General features: G+C 45.0%; 1 protein-coding gene across 6 annotated transcripts in view; it reads left to right on the forward strand.

Moving 5' to 3' along the window:
* The window catches only part of PRPSAP2 (phosphoribosyl pyrophosphate synthetase associated protein 2), a 50,665-nt gene that overhangs the window by 18,696 nt on the left and 16,674 nt on the right, over positions 1-15,295 (forward strand). For all 6 annotated transcript variants that reach the window (XR_007123409.1, XR_007123408.1, XM_047707570.1 and 3 more), the window contains 2 exons: positions 6,125-6,180; positions 13,906-14,054. Coding sequence is in view for 4 of the 6 variants with exons in the window: in XM_047707570.1 (XP_047563526.1) it covers positions 6,125-6,180; positions 13,906-14,054 (205 nt within the window). In the remaining 2 variants the exon portion in view is untranslated. The remainder of the gene's footprint in view (positions 1-6,124; positions 6,181-13,905; positions 14,055-15,295) is intronic.

A 15,295-nucleotide genomic window follows, 5' to 3' on the forward strand; every position in this document is an offset into this window, starting at 1 on the left:
CCTTGGCCCTGAGTGGTGAGAAAGAAAAAGAAAGTATTTTTGAAAGAGCCACGGTCTGTTTGTTCTCTTTAAAGTTACACACGAGAAACATACAAACTATAAAAAGTTCGGAAAACAATATAGGGTGGAATTTAACGGAGTAGGATTCCCGATAGAGAAAGGATCGGAGAACAACAGTAGGTGTGTTGATGGGGCAGGAAAATGGAATCCGGCCAGAAAGAAGCACCAGAGAATGAGACTTGGGTACGTGGGAGAGCATGGTCCAGAGAACTATCCACATGAAGGAACCTACAGTTTTGGAAAATGGAGCAGTTGGTGTAGACTTTTATAGACTGATGATTGCATCTTGTGAGTTTCGAGGACGCGTCCGGTCCACGGTACCAGGCTCCTTGTGTGTTCACATATGGGAGGCACCCGTTGGCCGGCTGAGTCTGGGCTACGGCCTCCCCGGCACTGGTCCAGAGACCAGGCTCGAGCAGCCCCAGCCGTGGCCCCTTTCTGTAGGCTTCTGCCTCTGTGCGAGGCTGCCTTCCACTCGAAAAGTCCCATTTGAGGCTTCCCTGTTGGAAAGGATTGGACTCTCAGGGTTGAACTCTCCCTCATACCTAATTTGTGGTTCAGCAAGCAAGGAAAATGGTTCTTTGTTTTTGATGGCAAGTTGGCAGTGATAACGGCAGACGTTGTAGATTTAAGATTCTTTGTCCTTTATTCATAAATATAAATTAAAACAGGCTATCAGAACTGAACTACTGTATGGGAGCTCAGTGTTCGAAAGGACTTTCGTTCGCTTTGCCTTCTGCCACGTACTTGCTTTAGTAGGACATACTGTCCTGAATGGAAGATGCTGCCCGTGGAGGTTGGCGTTACTCAGGTCGTCAGGAGAGAAGACGACACTACGGGTTATAGTATGACACAGTGCCTTCGTGTCACTTAGTGATCTTGTTCTGCAACAGTGATGCTCACATCTTCCGATTTGACAGCTCACACTCTGTTTGTCTTGAGTCGTCTGTGGCATTTCTGTGCTTTCTGCCAGAGCTGGAAGGAAAGTCTAGATAACTGGACGCTCAGGGCCTGGCGGCTTTGCTGCTCTCTCCTGTGAGCTTGGCAGTTTCTCCTGCCCTCAGTTGCACGGTGGTGCGTGTGTCTGGGCATTAAGTACAGTGCAGTGTTTTTAAAAAATGACTATGTATCCCAGTGACAATCCTAGAAATCGCTGGTCTGCACCAGGATTTAAAAAAAAAAAAAAAGATTTCTTATTTATTTATTTGAGAGGGAGAGAGAGCACATAAGTCAGGGGGCTGGGGCAGGATGGGGAAGGGGTAGAGGGGCTCAGTCCCAGGACCTGGAGATCACGAACTGAGCTGAAAGCAGATGTTGAACTGCCCCCCGGGGGTGCCCCCCGCAGCAGGATTTTTAAAGGAAATGATGAGGGGCACCTGGGTGGCTCAGTCGGTTGGGCGGGTGCCTTCAGCTTAGGTCATGATCCCAGGGTCTTGGGATCGAGCCCCACATCGGGCTCTCTGCTCAGTGGAGAGCCTGCTTCTTCCTCTCCCTCTGTCTGCCGCTCTGCCTACTTGTGTTCTATCTCTCTGTCAAATAATTAAATAAAATCTTTAAAAAAAATTAAAAAAAATAAATGATGAAGAGGGGGCTACAATTATATTTTTGTGGTGTATGTAGAAATACCATCCCATTAATTTTTTTAAATAGGAGCTTCTAGAGTTTTCTTGTTTCTTTCTTTTTTTTTTTTTAAAAGATTTTGTTTATTTGTCAGAGAGAGAAAGAGAGCATACAGGGAGGCAGAATGGCAGGCAGAGGCGGAGAGAGAAGCAGGCTCCCTGCCGAGTAAGGAACCCGACGTGGGACTCGATCCCAGGACCCTGGTATCATGATCCGAGCTGAAGGCAGTGGCTCAACCGACTGAGCCACCCAGGCGCCCCAAGTTATTTTGTTTCTGATTCTTGAGTTGCTTTTGTTTTTTTTTCCCCTCTGCATTCTTCTAAATGTCTTCGTATCAAGCCACTGTCCGCACAGAAACGAGAGACGGCGGGGACTGAGAAAGCAGGGACAAGAGTAGGGGTGTACAGCAAGGGAGCATGGTGTGTAAGGCAGTTTGATACTTTGTGATTCCATGGTGGCCTTGCAGGGGCGATTACTGGAGTTTGGAAGCTGGGCTTCCACGACATGTGGTGTGTTTCCCCCTCCGGGACGGTTAAGAGTTGTCTTCTAACAAATGAAAAATGAAACTTCCCGTTGACAGTGGCAGTGTAGGGACACATGTGTCTGTAATAATTCTGACAATAGTGGTAAAGCCCTGGCTTCCCTGAACCCCCAGCCTGGTCCTGGGCCCCTCTGCAGGGGTAACCCTTGTTTCTAGCTTGCTTTGTGTCCTGTGTCTTCTCAGACCTTTCTCTTTGTATTTGCTTCCTTGTCTATATGGTTATAGATGGTGATGACTTTTTTTTTTTTTTTTTTTAAGGTAAGCTCTGTTCCCAGTGTGGGGCTCGAAGTTACGACCCTGAGATCAGGAGTCAAGTGCTCTACCCACTGAGCCAGCCAGGTGCCCTGATTTGTGGGTGTTTTTTTGTTTTTTTTTTTTTTTTTTTAAAAACAGTTGCCATAGTGTTTGCCTTTCTGCAGCTTCTTTTCTTTGTTGTGCTGGTATGTGGAGGTCTTTCCATGTGAAGATATGTAGGTTTCTTGCTTTGTTTCTAATTGCTGCATACCGGTCCTCCGTTTAGATCAGTGATGTCCAGTAGAACTTTCTGTGATCATGAAAATGCTGTAGCATCTGTCTAGTATGGTAGCCACTTGTCACCTGTGGCTAGTGTGAATGGAGAGCCAAATCATCTTTAAGTTTAATTAAGTTTAAATAGCTATGTGTTTAAATGTTTAAAGCACAAGTTTAAACAAGCCACAATTTTTTTTTTTTTAAAGATTTTTTATTTATTTATTTGACAGAGAGAGATCACAAGTAGACGAAGAGGCAGGCAGAGAGAGAGAGAGAGAGGGAAGCAGGCTCCCTGCCAAGCAGAGAGCCCGATGCAGGACTCGATCCCAGGACCCCGAGATCATGACCTGAGCCGAAGGCAGCGGCTTAACCCACTGAGCCACCCAGGTGCCCCAAGCCACAATTTTTTCAACCATTTTCCTCCCCTTTTTTGTTTTTAAAGATTTTATTTATTTATTTGACAGATTGAGAGATCACAAGTAGGCAGAGAGGCAGGCGGGGGGGGTGTAAGCAGACCCCCCACTGATCAGGGAGCCTGATTTGGGGCTGGATCCCAGGACCCTGGGATCATGACCTGAGCCAAAGGCAGAGGCTTAACCCACTGAGCCACTCAGGAACCCCTCAACCATTTTCCTCTTGATTGGATATTAGGTTGTTTTTATTTTTCACTCTCTTTTAAAAATTTGTTTATTTGAGAGAGAGAGAAAACACAAGTGTGAGGAGAACCAGAAGGAGAAGCAGGCTCCCCACTGAGCAGGGAGCCCAACACGGGGCTCAGTCCCAGGACTCCAGGATCATGACCTTAGCCACCTGAGCCACACAGGCGCCCCATAATTTTTCGCTCTATTAAGTGAAATACTGTATTCTAAAAATTTATCATAAGGAGCACCTGACTGGCTCATTGAATAGAGCGTATAACTTTTTTTTTTTTTAAGATTTTATTTATTTATTTGACAGAGATCACAAGTAGGCAGAGAGGCAGGCAGAGAGAGAGGGGGAAGTAGGCTCCTTGCTGAGCAGAGAGCCCGATGTGGGGCTCGATCCCAGGACCCTGAGATCATGACCTGAGCTGAAGGCAGAGGCTTTAATCCACTGAGCCACCCAGGCGCCCCTAGAGCGTATAACTCTTGATCTCGGGTTGTGAGTTCAAGCCTCATGTTAGGTGTAGAGATTACTTAAAAGAAATTATCGTAAATAGAAATGCATTGAAAATTCTTGTACTTACCTCTCTGATTACTTATGCAAGTGTTTTTCTGAAAAAATACTAGGAGATGGAATTGCTTGATTGAAAAGTATGTGTTTTTAATACTTTAAAAGATATTGCAAAAATGGCAATTTTCTGAAAATCTAGTATTTTAACAAATGTGAGAATTGTAGTTCTCCAAAGGGGCTGTAGGAATGTATAGTCCCGCTCACAGTATACAGGATACTGTCTGTTGCCCTGTGCTCTTCATTTTGCAAATTGAAAGGCCGAAACAATACTATGGTAATTGAATTTTGAATTTGAATTTTTTCCTTTCTCAATTTCTAGTATGATCGAGCATCTCGTGTGTGTTTTTTTGGGGGGCAGACAGGAATTTCCCCCCCTCTAAAGTCATGTTTCATTTTTCTGCCGTGGTTTTGAAATTGCAGCATGATGTGTAGGTCTTGTTTTCATTCATCTCAGGAGTTACTCACTGGGGCCCTTTCATTCTCTGGGCGGTTTTTGTTTTTTTCCCTCTATAATTTGAGTGTCTCATCCCTTCTGTTTTCTCATCTTTCCTTTGGGAACTGTTAGATGTTGAACATTTTTTTTTAAGAGTTTATTTATTTATTTGACACAGAGAGAGAGATCACAAGTAGGCAGAGAGGCAGGCAGAGAGAGAGAGAGGAAAGCGGGCTCCCCGCTGAGCAGAGAGCCTGATGCGTGGCTCGATCCCAGGACACTGGGATCATGACCTAATCCAAAGGCAGAGGCTTAACCCACTGAGCCACCCAGGCACCCCTCTTTCTTTCTTTCTTTCAAGACTTTTTTTTTAAGATTTTTAAATTTATTTTTAGAGACAGAGCATGGTGGGAGGGGCAGAGGGAGAAGGAGAGAGAAACTCAAGCAGACTCTGTGCTCAGTGCAGAGGCAGTGCGGATCTCGATCTCACAACCTGAGCTGAAACCAAGTCGAACACTCAACCAACAGCAGCACCCAGACCCCACAAAGAGTCCTTTCTTTTAAAGCCTCTTTTTATTTGCTTTATTAACTGTTTCCTTCGTTGTTACTTCTTCTCTTGACTGGGTTTGGTGCTGTTTGGTGATATTTGGTGAGACAAGTCCGTAAAACAGTTTAGAAAGACTTCCAGCAAAAATAGGAAAAGCGCCTAGATGGAAATATGTTTTGCTACTTTATTCCCTGATAGCCCTGGATGTATTAGGTTCTCCCATAAAGACATCCAATCCATGTGGCTATGCCGGATGCACCTGTATTAGATGTATACGTCCATTTGATGTACCCACTGCTTCGATGAATCAGTTTTTTGTTCATTTACTAAGTATTATTTAGTACTTCCCATGTGCAAGGCATTGTACGAGGTGCTGAAGGTTATTAATGCTTACATGGAAAATCATTGATCTAGCCTAATTGTGAGAAAAAAAGCAGCCAGGATATATTGAAGGAAATCTTATAATTTAGTGACGTGTTTAAATTTTAAGAACATAATCGGAAAATATGGCCAGGACGAAGTCAGAAACACCCCACTGCACAGCTTAAAAAGTGTTCCGTCTTCTCAATTCTTAGAAGTTGCTAATGGTATATCTTTGGTTACGATCGTCACCAGCACAGATCACTTCAAATATTCAACAGTGAAAGACTCCAAAGTAGATTGGTATTTTAGTTATCTTCTTAAGGGTTCTTCATACCTGATTAAAACCCCACCTTTGCGATTATCCTTTAACAAATTGGTTTCTTCAATATGCCGTGACTGAGACCCAGTACTCCTTTGTATGGACGGCACTGATTTGGAATTGGACAGTTACTTTGGATTCACTTTGGATGGGTACCATCCTGGCACTGGGAAATTCCATGCAACGGGTTCACGAGAGCACCTCCTGTTGACTTGATCAAAATGTCTTTATGCCATCATCATCAGCATTTGCTGATATAGATATGAGCTAATCGGCAATGAGCCCTACTCTTTTTGTCTTCAGTCTGTGTGGCTCGTACCCTGATAATACTTTTTTCCTAGGTAGGGGTTTCTTTGTTTTCCGAAGGGGAAATTTACTTTGAACTTTTTCTCTTTTTGGAAAACTTTCAAGTGGCCAGATGACATTTTTGAGTCTTGGAATGTTCCTTTTTATCGACTGTCGGATGTTAGTAGCCTCATGGAGACATGGGAGTAATCCCTGACCTCTTGTCTGTCACAGATCCCGGATTACAGGAATGCGGTGATCGTGGCCAAATCTCCAGCCTCGGCCAAGAGGTAGGTGGGAGCTCATGGCCACCCCTCGGGTCCGCGTGGAGAATCACATCCCCGATTGGATCCCAGACACTCTGGATTCTACCTCAGTGGTTCCCAGTGGTGTCTCTTGTTTTTATTCTATGGGCTGATAGTTTAAAAGATCGTCTCCTGACTCCATTTTAAAAATGATGATTAATTTTCCTCCTTTTTTTTTCCCAATCCCAATCTGTGCCCACTTATCAAAGACACCCAGGTGTCAGGAAGCCTGACCTAGTGCTTCTCTCATTTCCAGATTGGCGGTCACCTTCAGTTCCAGGATGTTTAAAACCCATGATATTTACAGTACCAGTGAATATACTGTGTAGTTGTTTTTTGCCTTTTATTACAAGAACTCAGTAATTTATTAACAGAATTGTAGCCAGCCCGAGAGGCCACTTATTGGTATGTGTTAAAAAGTGACATTTTACAGAACAAAAACACCCTGAGGCATACAGATAGGGCAGTGCTGAGAGTTACAGGTAACCTGGAGTGACCGATGAATCAGTAAGACAATATTTAAAGTGGTTAGGGATTGATAGGATTTCATTTACTCACGTTTTCTGGAGAAGCCACTTTGTTGGGAAGGGAGAGAGCAAAAGCAAATGTAGGAAGAAAGTCTTTTTCCTAAAAAAGCTCCCCCCTTTTTTTCTTTTTTTTTTTTAGACAGGGAGAGGTTGTTGTGGGGGAGAGAGAAAGAGGCTTGTAAGCAGGGTTCATACCCAGCACAAAGCCTGACCCGGGACTTGATCTCATGATCCTGCAATCATGACCTGAGCTGAAATCCAGAGTCAGATGCTTAATGGACTGAGCCACCCAGGCGCCCCTAAAAATGCTCTTAAAATCATGTCCCACGATTGAATGCCTTTGCTCGCTGGATCCCTGTGCAGCCCTGCAGAGCATAAGCAAACATAGAAACAACCATCCTGGGCCCCACGGGCTGTTAATATTGAAGGATGAGGGAGAGCTTGCAGACAGTAAGCCAGTGACTTAAAAGATATTATAATACATAGTTTTCCGTTATAAATGATGAAGGACATTTTTTTTTTTTTTAAGATTTTATTTATTTGACAGAGAGAAATCACAAGTAGGCAGAGAGGCAGGGAGAGAGAGAGGAGGAAGCAGGCTCCCTGCTGAGCAGAAAGCCCGATGTGGGGCTTGAACCCAGGACCTGGGATCATGACCTGAGCCGAAGGCAGCGGCTTAACCCACTGAGCCACCCAGGCGCCCCTGATGAAGGACATTTAGGAGATTAAATAAATTAGGCCAGCATTTGAGATAAAAACATGAAGTTGCCATGTCCAGTGCAGCCGAGGCTGTGCCCACACCACACGTCCTTCAAGCTCAGTCTCTGGAGTTTTGTATCGTCCATTTGATGAAGTCGTTGTAATCCATGACTCGTTTTAGAATCTAAAACTTCCAGACGCTTCTCTGGGCATTGTGTTGGATCAATTTTTTTTTTTTAAGATTTTATTTATTTATTAGATCACAAGTAGGCAGAGAGGCAGGCAGAGAGAGAGGGGGAAGCAGGCTCCCCGCTAAGCAGAGAGCCCAATGTGGGGCTCCATCCCAGGCCCTGAGATCATGACCTTGAGCCGAAGGCAGAGGCTTAACCCACTGAGCCACCCAGGCGCCCCATGCTGGATCAGTTTTAATGTAGTAATTTGTTTTTCTCTGATATACGTGCTTTCAGTTGCCGTTAAGGTGAAAATCACAGAAGGTATAATTAATCATTTTAAAGTCTGCAATCCGTGGGCAGTTAGTGCCTTCACAATGTTCTGCAGGCACAGCCTCTCTCAGGTTTCAGAGCTGTTTCATCACTCCAGAGGAACACTCCATACCCATGAAGAAATCACTGTCCGTGACCCTCTCTCCCCAGCCCCTGGCAACCACGAATCTGCTGTCTGTCTCCGTGGATTGCCTGTCCTGGATGTTTCATATAAATGAAGCCACGTAATATGTGGCCTTTTGGGTGTGGTTTCTTTCACGTAGCCTCCTGCTTTCCAGGTTCGTCCACACTGTAGTGTGTATCAGTCAGTCATTTCATTTTTACAGCTGAAAAATCCCCACAGTCGGGATAGACCACACTGTTTATCCATTCATGTATTGAAGGACATTTGGGTTGTCCCCACCTTTTGACTGTTACAAAGAATACTGCTGTACATTTATGTACAAGTTGCTGTGTCAATGTATGTTTTCATTTCTTGTGGATGTGTACCAAGGGTCGCAAGTGCTCAGTATATGGTAATTCTATGCTTACATTTTGGAGGGACTGCTGAACTACAGCGGGTACCATTTCACATTCTCTCCAGGGATGTACAAGGGTTCCATCCTTACCAACATGTATTTTCGGTTTTATTATTATTATTGTTGTTATTATGGCCATCCCAGTCGGTGTGCAGTGGTCCGTCACTGTGGTTTTGATTTGTGCTTCTCTAACAATGAAGGATGTTGAGCGTCTTTCCGTGTGCTCATTAACAATTGGTATATCTTTGGAGAAATGTCTGTTCAAGTCTTTCGCACTTTTTTTAACGGGGTTGTTTGCCTTTTTGTGGTTGAGTTATAGGAGTTCTTTATGTATCCTGGGTACTAGACCCTTATTGGATAGAGGATTTGCAAATATTTTACCCCATTCTGTAGGTTATCTTTTTTTTTTTTAATTATTTTTTTATTTGACAGATACCTCAAGTAGGCGGAGAGGCAGACAGAGAGAGAGAGAGAGGAGGAAGCAGGCTCCCCTCTGAGCAGAGCCCAGTGGGCTTGATGTGGGGCTTGATCCCAGAACCCTGGGATCATTACCTGTATGGTGGTGGTGGTGGTTATTGTTGTTTAATTGTAGTTATTTGTTAGAGAGAGCGTGAGAGAGCACAAGCAGGGGGAGCGGCAGGCAGAGGGAGAAGCAGGCTCCCTGCTCAGTGGTACTCAATCCTAGGACCCTGGGATCATGACCTGACCCAAAGGCAGATGCTTAACCATCTGAGCCACCCAGGTGTCCCTCTTTTACCTGTCTTGACAATGTCCTTCGACACACAAAAGTTTTTAATTTTTATGAAGTCTGGGTTAGCTATGTTACTGCTTTTGCTCTGACATCATATTTAAGAAGCCATTGCTAAATCCAAGGTTATTAAGTTTTGCCCCTGCGTTTTCTCCCAGTGGTTTAGTTTTAGCTGTTATGTTTAGGTGGTTGATCCATGTTGAGTTCATTTTTATATATGGAGGGAGGTGTCGGGTCCCAGCTTCTTTGTTTCCCACGTGATTATCTGGCCATCCAGCACCATTCGTTGAAAAGACTGTGCTTAGCCCCCTCGAATGGCTTTGGTATTTTCGTCCCAAGTCAGTTGGCCATCGATGTTTGTGTTTATTTCCAGACTCTCAGATCTGTTCTGTTGTCTGAATGTCAATACCACAGTTTTGATTACTGTACCTTTGTAGTAAGAATCAGATCAGAACACCCACAAGTAGGCGGACGTGGGAGTACCACTCCCTGTGAATCCTCTGCTGACACCAAGTGGCCTTGTCACCACGGGGCTGGTGAGAGTCCTGACTCCACGAGGCCTCCCTTGACACCACCTCAGAGGGGAGAGGGAAAGGCACCTTTTACTGCTGAGTGGGGTTGGAAGTCCAGGGTTCACTCTGCACTGACTGTGGGGGGGTGGGGGATCATTACGGCTCGGTAGGGATGAAAGTCCCAGCTCTCTACTTGGCATTCTCTTAAACTGCCCCTTTGGAGGGTTTGGGGCTCATCATTATAGCCTGGCAAGGGAGGAAGGGTAGACCCCCTGCTTGACCTTTGCTGTGTCAGCAGTGGTGTAGCTGATTTCTGTGGCGGTTGGCTGGAGAAGGGCAGTCAGTGTGTTAGAGTTTTCTGACTTGGGAGGCTGCCCCATCTCAGCGGAAACAGAAGTAGCTTCAGTAACAGAAGTAGCCACAGGGCATTTTGATACATTTTTCCCACTAAATACCCAAAGAATATGATGAATTTTCTTTGGTCTTGCCCCTATGGATAGGCTTCTCATAACTTCCATAATACTCACTTGACATCTAATTCCGTTTGTTGATGAGATTGTATCACTATGGTAGCCTTCGGCTCAGTTTATTTGGCTTTTATTAGCACAGTTGACTTTTGAGCAACACGGGTTTTAGGGCGCCACCCCCGCATGCTTCAAAAATCCACACATCACTTTTCACTGCCCCAGAACTTAATCAGTAATACTGAGAGCATAAATAGTCGATTAATGTCTATTTTGTCGTTTATATTGTATACTGTATTCTTACTGCAAGTAAGGCAGAGGAAAAAAATGTTATTAAGAAAATCATAAGAGAAAATACACTTACAGTATCGTACCGTATTTATATATGTAAAAAAACCCACCTATAAGTGGACCCACGCAGTTCAAACCTATGTTATTCAAGGGTCAACTGTACTACAGTGTTTGTCATTTTTTTTAAAGATTTTATTTGTTTATTTGGTGGCGGGGAGCACAGAGGGAGAGTAAAAGGGAGACGTAGACTCCCCACTGAACAAGGGGCCTGACATGGGGGTTGATCCTGGGACCACGAGATCATGACGTGAGCCGAAGGCAGAGGCTTAACCGACTGAGCCACCCAGGCGCCCCCAGTGTTTGGCATCTAGCCATTTGTGTCAGGTTTGATGAGGCCTGAGAAGATCCCTCAGGAAGGTTATGTGTAGTGTCCAGTGTTTTCGCTACTATTGTGGACAAGAGTGTGTGTGTCCCCCCAAAATTCATCTTGAAATCCTAACCCCCAGTATGATGAGATTAGGAGGTGAGGCCTTTGGGAGATGATTAGGTCATGAAGGTAGAGCCCTCATGTCTGGGATTAGTGGTCTTGTGGGAAGAGTGAGACGCTTGTCGTGGCTCTCTGCTGCATGAAGGTACCCTGAGAGACGGGGGGGCCGTCTGCAAACCAGGAAGCAGGCCCTCACCAGGCACCGGCTCTGCCATGCCCTCATCTGGGGCTGCCAGCCTCCAGAACTATGAGGAATACATTTCTATGTCGGAGCACCCTTAGTCTGTGTTACTGTGTTAACAGCAGCTAGTATGAAGACCTCGACCTACCTCATCTGCTCTTCTCTGGCATTTATGATCTCTCACAGATGAGAGGGGTTGAAGAAAGTGATCCTCGGTGATTCAGCTGCATGTTGTTTCCTGGAAGACAGTGGCAGCGCTCGTCACTTCTTAGGGTGTTTTCCACACCCGTGATTAGGGATTTGGGTGTTGGCCAAGTAGGATTGAGACTGACTTGCCCATCCACTCAGGCATGTGTCAGTGCTGGTTAGACTTTGAGAAAGAATAACTTCCGGGGGTTAGATCTGGGAGAGCTAACACTGAAGTCAAAACTTACTATAATGCTAAAGCGACCTTGACTGGGCAGCGTTGGGGTAAAGAGAGAAAAATAGAATAGTGGAACAGAATCAAGTCCAGAAACAGACCTGTGCGTATCTAGAACGCTGGCTTCCAGCAAAGCTGCAAAAGCATTACAGTGGAGAAAAAGGGGTTGCCCTTTTCCTGAATGGTGTTGAAATGATTGGATGGACAAAATAATGATTTCGAGTCATATTTTCCTTTTCACAAATGGTATTCGAATGATTCACGTACAAAATATGATTTTGAGTCATATTTTACATCATATGCAAAAATCAACTAAAAATCCTATAACTAAATGTGGAACCTAAAACTGTAAAACTTCTGAAGGAAACTGTGGGAGAAAAGATCTTTGTGACTTTGGTTGGACAAAAATTTTTTATCTTTGTGACTTTGGTTGGACAAAAATGTTTTATATTTTAATTTTTTTTTAAAGATCTTATTTATTTGAGAGGGAGAGAGAGAAAGAATGAGAGGAGAGAGGTCAGTGGGAGAAGCAGACTCCCTGCTGAGCAGGGAGCTGGATGTGGGACTTGATCCCAGGCGTCCGGGATCATGACCTGAGCCGAAGGCAGTTGCATAACCAACTGAGCCACACAGGCGCCCTATTTTTTTTTTTTTAAAGACTTTTTATTTATTTATTTATTTGACAGACAGAGATCACAAGTAGGCAGAGAGGCAGGCAGAAAGAGAGGAAGGGAAGCAGGCTCCCTGCCAAGCAGAGAGCCCGATGCGGGGCTTGATCCCAGACCCTGGGATCATGACCTGAGCCGAAGGCAGAGGCTTTAACCCACTGAGCCACTCAGGCAGGCGCCCCATGAGAAAAAATTTATTAAATTAAACATCATCAAAAGTAAAACTACTCTTCGGAAGACATAACAGAGAATGACAGAAGGCACAGATTGGGAGAAAGTATGTGTAAAGCATGTACCTGATAAAGAATTTATATTCAGGGCACTTGGCTGGCTCAGTGGGAAGAGCGTGCGACTCTTGATCTCAAGGCCATGAGTTCAAGCCCCATGTTGGGTGGAGAGATCACTTAAAAATTTAAATAAATAAACATAAAAAAAAACCCAACTTACATGCAGAAGATATAAAGAATTCCCAAAAGTTAGTACAGAACTAACAACCTAACTAAAAAAATTGGCAAAAGATAAGCAAACCCTTTATCAAAGTATACATTCGAAGGGCAAATAAGCACATGAAAGGTGTTCAGCACCGTTTGCTATGAGGGAAATCCCAACGGCAAGCACAGCAAGGTACCACTAGGCACCATCAGAATAGAAAGCATTTGAAATCTGCCACACCATATATCGGTGGGACCCTTGTGCCCTGCTCAGGCGGTTGTGAAATGGTATAACCACTTTGCAGAACAGTCTGGTTGTTTTTTGGAGAGTTAAATATATGCCTTACCTTATGATCCAGCCATGCTACTCCTAGGTCTTTAACCAAGAGAGAGGAAAGCGTGAGTCCATGCAGAAATCTGTACGTGAATGTTCAAAGCGGTTTTGCCATAGTTAAGAACTGGGAATAACTCAGAAACGTATCGTGTAAGTGAACAAGGTCTGGTAGACCCGAACCACGGACTGTTACTGTGTGAAGGGATGGCCTGTTGCTGTGCCATATAATGTGGTTGAATCTCCAAAATGTTATCCTTAGTGAGCGAAGTTAGACAAGAAACGACGACAGACTCCGATTCCACTTACGAGGTTCTAGAAGGCGTCAGACTCTGTGCCAGAAAGCAGATTATTGGTGGCGAGGTGCTAGAAGGAGTTCCTAAAGGGCACAAGGACGTGTCTGGCATCGGTAGATCTTTTCATTGTCTTCATCATGCTGACGGTTTGCACGGATGTGTGTGCACATCAGAGCTGATGAGATTGTACAGTTTAAATACATAGAGTTCGTTGGGTCTCACTTATATCTCAATAAAACTTAAAAATTGACGCTTCCGACTTTGACGAGTATTTAATGCCCTTTGCCTCCTGTGGCTGGTTCTCACTATTCGGTGGGTGGCGAGGTGGATTTAGCAGTTAGAATGGGGGAAGATTAGGCTTAGCTCAGTCAGCCAGCGCAGGTGCATCTAGCCCGCTGAGCGCCCACGGGGCCTGCCACTGCCCAGCCACTGCCATGCACACAGCCAGAGGGACATGCTCATCGCTGGGGGTCCCCACGCTTTGTCCCCGATCCCAGGACTTGAAGATCATTTTCTCTTTTCGCGAATCCTCTTGGAAACTGCACTGGATGCCTGTTCTCATATGTTCCACCCGTGAACGTCAGAAAATGGAGGCTGTGTGCTCTCTGAACTGTGTCTCGTGCTCTCCCTCAGGGCGCAGTCTTTCGCAGAGCGCCTGCGACTGGGCATCGCGGTGATTCACGGAGAAGCTCAGGACGCCGAGTCCGACCTGGTGGATGGACGGCACTCCCCGCCCATGGTCAGGAGTGTGGCTGCCATCCACCCCAGCCTGGAGATCCCCAGTAAGTGTGCCAGCCCCTCTTTGTCACTTTCCTCTTTGCTTTCAGGGCTGCCTAAACGTATTGTCTTCCCACTGTGAATGGCCCCTTCTCTTGTTTTTTTAAGTTGGCAAAAACTGATTAATACCCCATCATTACAAGTGTATTTCTGATAGCCCTGTGGATCATAGAGCCTTCTAGAAGCAATTTGTGTGATCATAACAAGAACGAGGAATAGGCTTAGTTCTGCCATTTCAGAGAATTTCATCCATTCACTCAGCAATAGATCCTTGAGGAGAGTTTAACACAAGCAAAAAATTGTGTTTACCCACCAGTAGTGTTACTTTGAATGCACAATGTGGGAAATGTCTAAATGGCTTCGTAGAGGGTAGGCCCTTGTAAGTTATCTTGTATCAGCACAACTAAATATGCAGCCCACTGAAATAGTTAAGCCTAGCTGGATACAAGAGAAAAATCTGGAATATATGGGAATTGGCAGAATATAAGAGTGTATCCCTGTGCTTGTGTGAGGTCCCAGAGGGAGTACAAAAGGTGGCAAGATGGTGACAGGGTGGGACAGTTTGTGTGAATTTGTTTCTGTTTTAAGAAACTTCCTTCGTGCTTTACTAACATCTTCTCAATTAAAAAAATTCTGCCTTTGCATCTGTTGGGGAAGAAAAACTTGTCCTCTCTCCTCTTTAGATTCAGATTTAGGGGACTGCCAATCTCACAAAAGATAGATGAGCGCAAGAAAAGACAGGGTTTAGGATTGGGGGATCTTACCAGGGGAAGCTTGCAAACAGGTGACTTTTAGAAGAGATGGAGGGCCCTTAGCACAGAAGGGAGTTGGATGGTTTTGTGACTGTGTCTGTCTGGGTGTGTGCTGACTTCTCGTCTGGGTGGTAAGTTAGTCTTCCCTGGTTGTTCCTAGGAGGGGATTTATGACATTTGAATTCTTTCGAGTTCTTTTGGGGAGCTCTGCTTTTCAACCAGAAGGGGTTTCAGGAGCTCCTGCACCTTCAGCTAAGAATCATTTTCATGCCACTGTGGCATATTCTGCAGCCCTTTGGGTTCTTGCTTTGCCCAGGAGGTGGCTCATTTGCAAATAGAGAACACTTGAGAGAAGGAAAACTGTACTGGGGCTGCCGGGAGGAAGCTGAGGTTGGGGCCACGCCTGGGGGCAAGGGCTGGGGCCTGTGTCCAGCCCCAGTGTGACCAGGAAGGACATTGCCCTGACTGCTGGAAGGTCCTTGGGGAAAAAGATG

The sequence above is a fragment of the Lutra lutra genome, chromosome 16, assembly GCF_902655055.1.
Source record: "Lutra lutra chromosome 16, mLutLut1.2, whole genome shotgun sequence".
NCBI lineage: Eukaryota > Metazoa > Chordata > Mammalia > Carnivora > Mustelidae > Lutra > Lutra lutra.